The sequence below is a fragment of the Labrus mixtus genome, chromosome 2 (genome assembly GCF_963584025.1).
Source record: "Labrus mixtus chromosome 2, fLabMix1.1, whole genome shotgun sequence".
NCBI lineage: Eukaryota > Metazoa > Chordata > Actinopteri > Labriformes > Labridae > Labrus > Labrus mixtus.
Window position 1 is genome coordinate 12,247,085 of NC_083613.1, and position 6,032 is coordinate 12,253,116.

Consider the following 6,032-nt stretch of genomic DNA (forward strand, 5'->3'; position numbering starts at 1 on the left):
TCTCTGTGTCTGTGATCTTCTTTAGAAGAAAGACTACGGTGGCTGGGAAGTGCCAAAAACAACGACAAAGTGAGAAACAAATTTACGTTTTGGAAAACACAATAACAAGATGCGAAACACTGTTAAACAAACGTGTCATTCAGTGTTTGTGGTGATGATGCTTGGTCGTTTTGTGAAGGGGCGTGTCCAGAGTTTTTGGACTGGGGCGGCCCCAAACGGGTCACTGACTTATGGCCTGAAGTGTGATATATACACTCACACACACACACACACACACACACACCCACACACAAATATCAATGATTCAGCCTTTCTAACCTCACCAATCATATCTACTTTTAAAACACGAGAGAACGGAAACATTAGCTTAATTTTTAATGACACAAAAAATTATTTATGTTAAAGTCAGAATTTAAAGTTCTTAAAAAAAAGAGTCCAAAGGGCAACGCTTTGGTCCCGACACGTTTATACTTCATTACATGTTACACATAGTGACTTACTTTTCTCTGCACAGTCTGAATTATGAAATAAAAGTTTTTATTTACAATTTTAAGTTTAAAAAATTAAAATCTGCTGTAATGGTTTTAATTTAGGTCCCGCCTCTGACAAGGCAAATAGCCAATCACACACCCCTGGTCAACCCTCTGGACACGCCCCTGGTTTTCTGGAGCCCACCTGAGACAGTTATCGCTCAGTCTTTCAGTCCTATCAAAACAACTGATCACTCACACGATCACTTCCAGCGTTTAGTCGTTCCCTTTCCTGTGAGATTCTGTCATTTTGAAATTTGTCTTAGCACTCCTAAAAAGTGTTTTCTAGAATTTAAATTTGTTTTGTCCTCGTTAAGAGTTTTGCTTTTGTAACAAAAAAAAACTGTTTTATGGTAAAATGTTTCCTTAAATGTAAATTTGTCTTGAGCTTTCTAAAAGTGCTTTAAATTTGGTTTGCACCTCCCAGCCACCGTACCTTTAGGAACATAAAGACCGCCGCTGTCACTCCTCATCAAACCTCTTAATGTGGAGACGTCTGTGAGTCCAGAATGAGGGTCTCATAAGAAGGGAAACTCTGACACCTAGTGGACGATCTGTTGAACAATCTAAACTCTGAAGAAGAAGAAGAAGATGTTCATCATAAGATGGAGAATCTTTGAGGAACTCTTAATGTGAGAGAAATAAATAAAGGTTTATATGAGATCCAAACACCCCGAAACAGACTTTCATTTATTAAACCTGGCGTTCAGTGCCTTGCTCAAGTGCACCTCATCAGTGCTCAGGAAGTGAACTGGCACCTCTCCAGCTACCAGACCAATTTCAAGACTTGGTCCAAACCAGGACTTGAACCGGCAACCCTCCTGGTTCCCAACCCAAGCCCCTACAGACTCTGTGTTTAGGACTCTGTGTTGAATCTGCAGCAACACATTTCTTTTTTTTGGAATTCAAATTTTTTTATTGAATTTTTTAAAGGCATGGTACATGGCATTAACACATTTAGGTTTCAAGGATATAGCAACCCTTAGCTTACACAAAACATGAGGGCAGACTTCAGTACACAGATCCAGTGAACATAAACTACAAATACATCAAAATTATTACAAATAATGCTCATCACAGCACAGACAATTAAAATCAGGAATACATATGAATGGTGATCCTATCAGGGATGAGATTGAAAATTATTTGGACACGTCATCCACCCTTATGTAGTCCCAGAACCTGTCCCAGGGAGACCCCTTCTCCAACCTTCTGTTACTGAGTCTGTTCAGCATACATTCATAAGATGCTGTCTCAGTCATCGCACGAACCCATTCTTTCACATGTGGGGCCTTTTATGTTTTCCAGTGTCTTAAAATAACTCAACAGGCTGTTATTGTACCCACCATGATCACACAGAATTCACCCTTGGATACGTTAGGTATCTGAGATCGGTCTCCCAGTAAACACAACACTGGATTAAAAGGAATTTCTGACTTAAACCAACTGCTTAATATATGAATGACCTGAATCCAGAGAGGTCTGACCAAACTACACTCCCACAAACAATGCAGGAAAGTTCCTGTTTCAGTTTGACATTTCCAACACAAGTTATCACTCAACAGTTTCATTCTATGAAGTCTGGATGGTGTGTGAGAAAATCTGTGTGAGCTTACCCCGAGCCTCTCTCACATATTTACCACAATCTACCACAATTTTATTCCATTTATCACATTCAATCTGATCTTCAAGGTCCTTCTGCCAAATCAGTCTCACATGTACAGAAAAATTACACGGAGAAGAGTTAACGATCTTATAAAATTGTGAGGCATTGCGTTTTTCTGGTTGAAGTTTCATATATTTTATAACATCATTGTCTGTAACATCGTAATGACTAGACATAATGCAAATCCTTATCTGTAAATACTTCCAGAAATGGCCTTTACCCAACAGGTTAAATCTCTTCATAAGATTATTATAAGACAGAAACACACCATCTTTAAATAAGTCCTCAATAGTGCTTAAACCTCTTGAATGCCACTGTTTCCAATACAGTTTTTTTTCCCAATGCTAATATCAGAATTATACCAAAGTGATGAATATTTCTGTCTAGTATGTGTTAGTTTAAACATTTTGTGCATTCTGATCCACACATCTCTTGAATGCAGAAGAACAGCGTTTCTGATGTTAAACACTTTTTGAGAAAACATCTCCAAAGGTTTGAATGGTGAACAAGGATTATTTTCAATATCCATCCAAGTTGTTTTAACTTCTGTCACACTCCAATATTTTGCTATTTTGGCCGCACCGAAAGATAAATGCGCACATAACTTTCTCAGTTTAATTCTTGGCCTTTTCCCACTCCATAGAAAAGTCTTTACAGTATCATCATACTGCTTAAAAATCGTAGATGGTATTTTGACGGGCAACATCATACTAATGTAATTAAACTGTGGTGCAATTACCATTTTTATTATGTTAACTTTTCCCAACAATGTGAGTTTGATCTTCTCCCACTTATCAAGGTTTGTCTTAATTTTTTGAAGTAATTGGTCAAAATTCAACATTAATGCAAGCTTAATGCCAAGATATTTCAATCCTGTTCGAACCCATTTGAAGTTAAACTTCTCTACCATAAATGGGAGACATGAATTAGAAAGGGGCATTGCCTCCGACTTATTCCAGTTAACAGCGTAACCTGAAAAAGGATTGGATAGTGTCCATCAGATTTGGTAGGGATGCCAGAGGGTCGGACACAACAGCTAAGATATCATCTGCATAAAGTAGGAGTTTATGCTCCGTGTCCCCTCCCTTAACCCCTTTTATACCAGGGTGTGCCCTAATAGATACTGCAAGTACCTCTAAAAAGATGATGAACAGTAACGGACTCAGAGGAGCAACACATTTCTATAAATAAACCAGTGGTACCAACACCAGCGCTGCTTTGTTTATCACCATTTAAACTGCAGCTCTGAGTCTCTGTCCAATCACATTTCATCCTGGATACTCCGCCCAAACACTCCAAGCAGACGAGTTCAAAGGTCGCTGTTAAAGGGCTTCCATTCTATCAGAGTTCACTCCAGCAGCAGGGAAACAAAACCGCGCTTTAATTAGACGCTGGGCTAATTGCATAATATGTCCCATGATGCTTTGGGGGTGTAGAGAATGCCTTCTTTGTCTGCTTTGGCTCTCACAGTCATTGGGAGCCAGCAGCCTGTGGATCTGGTCCTGCTCCCCTGACTCTGGGGATCTGGTTCACCGTGATCCACAAAACAACAACAGTGATGGCGTGGAGATGGACAGACAGCTGAATACTAGAAGTCAAACATGAAAGATGTCGAACATTTAGTGCAGAAGCAAGAGCTTAGCTTCTTCTGCTGCATGCTGAAAGACTTAAACATGTTAAATATTAAGAGGAAAGTAGATGCTTTGTTGGTAATACTGAGATGTGTTGACTCGACTAGAATCCTGATTCATCAAACAGAGAAGGTGCCAGACCATGCAAAGATTTTAAAATTCATTTGAGGGGGCGCTGGTCGTTGGTGCATGCGCATCATGTGCGGGGGCCCTGGTCCTCCAGGTGGGTAGCCTGGGTTCGGGTCCAGCCTGTGGCTCCTTACCTGCATGTCATTCCCCGCTCACTCTCTCTCAATTCAATTCAATTCAAGTGAGCATGACAGATCAACAATCCATGTTGCCAAAGCAGTACAGAAAAAATTTGATCAACAAATGATTGATACAGATGATAATGATGAAATGATTGATATGAGCTCTCTCTCTGTCAAAATAAAGGTTGGATCTATATCAATCAATCAATCAATTTTTATTTGTATAGCGTCAACTCATAACAAGTGTTATCTCGAGACACTTTACAAAAAGCAGGTCAAATACCTTACTCATTGTCTGTTAACATTACAAAAGAGCAGGTAAAAAGACCTTACTCATTGTTATGTTATAAAAAGCAGGTAAAAGACCTTACTTATTGCTATGTTACAAAGATCCGGCCTATCCATCATGAGCACTTTAGCAAAGCAGCAAAAGTTACAGTGGTAAGAAAAAACTGCCTTATTAAAAGGCATCTATAGAGATATGATCGGCTTTAAAGTTGTTGGTGAGGTTTGGGACCAAGAAAAACTGATGCAGTTTGATAGAGGGGATAGTAAAAAGAAGAAAGCAGGTGGTTTGCTGCAAATGCTGCATGCTGGGATAGTTGATGAATGTTAATATCAGCTTGAAGTGTGCAGCATGTTTTTAATTTAGGCTGAGGCTGCGTTCACACCAACTATGAGGAACACTCTTCTTTTCAGTTTGACACAGATGTTCCTAGAGTTCGACTTCATGCTTCACACTAACTCGTTTCTTTAAAGCAGAGTTGTAAAAAGTATTTCCTGTATTTCCTTCTCTGTGGATTCGACCCACCAGGAGGACCTTCCTCTCACATTTCTATCTGCCGTCTTTTCAGGCCGAGCTCGCGCAGACTCTCCGGTTTTTGGGGTCGCCTCTATCAGCTTATTACAAACAGTATAAAAGGCCCAGCTTCCCCCCCTCCCTCAGTGTCCCCCCTCCAAAACGCTGAGCAGAATAATGAGCAGTAAACAAGGGGGGGGAGAGGAGAGGGGGAGTTCAACTTGAATTGAGGGGTTCACAAAAGAAGGGGGGGGGTTGTCTCCACAGCGACTGAGCCGAGCTGCTTCGGTCACATGGTTCTGGTTTCTATTGAGACCAGAAGAGGCTTGAAGCTCGGCTCTCTGTCTGAGTTTGACAAGCCGATGGAAGCAACATGAGCGGAGCCCGGCGGGACGGAGGAGCGGCGGCCGACAGCCTCGAGCTGAACGGGACTGCAGCTTTGGGATTACATGACCAGGACATGAACACGGCTGCTTTGAATGGTGAGTGGTTTTTATTTTAGCCTTAATATCACAGTATCATCTGCATAGAGTGTGACTTGTTTGTTTTTCACCTTCTACCCAGAATTCAAAGTGATTAACATCGTCATCATCGCCCTTGCCTTTTGTATCCTCGCCATCACCGCCTTGTACTGCGTCACAGTCTGCTACAACCGCACCAGGTATGTTCTTTTATTCTGAAAAAAAACCCTTCTTCCTGCCTTAATTTGGTAGGACGAAGATGTGACATTTTAAAAACACACAAGTTCAAAGTGAATCTATGAAGCGTCTTCTTCTTCTTCACCAGGCAATCAAAGCGGGCCCATTCGTACGAGAGTGCGGTGACCCAAGGCGAGCCAGCTGACCCCGTGGCAGTCAGAGCAGTGAAGAGGTCGACCAGCTTCATGAACCCTCTCGCCTTCTTCAGGAAACAAGACCCGGCGAGGAACAGCAACAAGATCTACTACATCTACAGTAACCCGCTGCCTGTGGGGCTGAAGGAGGAGGAGGAGGAGGACGCGCTGCGGGTCCACGAGAAGCCCACTCCCACGCTGACGCTGCCCCTGTCCATTCAAGAGTACGCCAACGACCCCGACAGCGGTGTCATCTTGGACCCGCCCATTTTTTACATGCAGCTTTAGAGGTGGAGGAGGTGAGACAGAGAGAGACTCTGACA

The 6,032-nt window shown here is 41.9% G+C and overlaps 1 protein-coding gene across 1 annotated transcript; it reads left to right on the forward strand.

Moving 5' to 3' along the window:
* The first annotated feature begins 5,220 nt into the window (after positions 1–5,220).
* On the forward strand, positions 5,221–5,997 carry si:dkey-246e1.3 (uncharacterized). The gene is made up of 3 exons (XM_061026725.1): positions 5,221–5,359; positions 5,442–5,538; positions 5,664–5,997. The coding sequence occupies exons 1-3, from the start codon at positions 5,251–5,253 to the stop codon at positions 5,995–5,997; spliced, it is 540 nt and encodes a 179-aa protein (XP_060882708.1). The 5' UTR covers positions 5,221–5,250.
* Positions 5,998–6,032: the final 35 nt, after the last annotated feature.

Bases quoted from the DNA above. Each gene is read 5' to 3' on its own strand.
- si:dkey-246e1.3 (XM_061026725.1), top strand. From the start codon at position 5,251: ATGAGCGGAGCCCGGCGGGACGGAGGAGCGGCGGCCGACAGCCTCGAG. The intron at 5,360-5,441 runs GTGAGTGGTTTT...CCTTCTACCCAG, and splicing joins GAACACGGCTGCTTTGAATG to AATTCAAAGTGATTAACATC. The intron at 5,539-5,663 runs GTATGTTCTTTT...CTTCTTCACCAG, and splicing joins GTCTGCTACAACCGCACCAG to GCAATCAAAGCGGGCCCATT.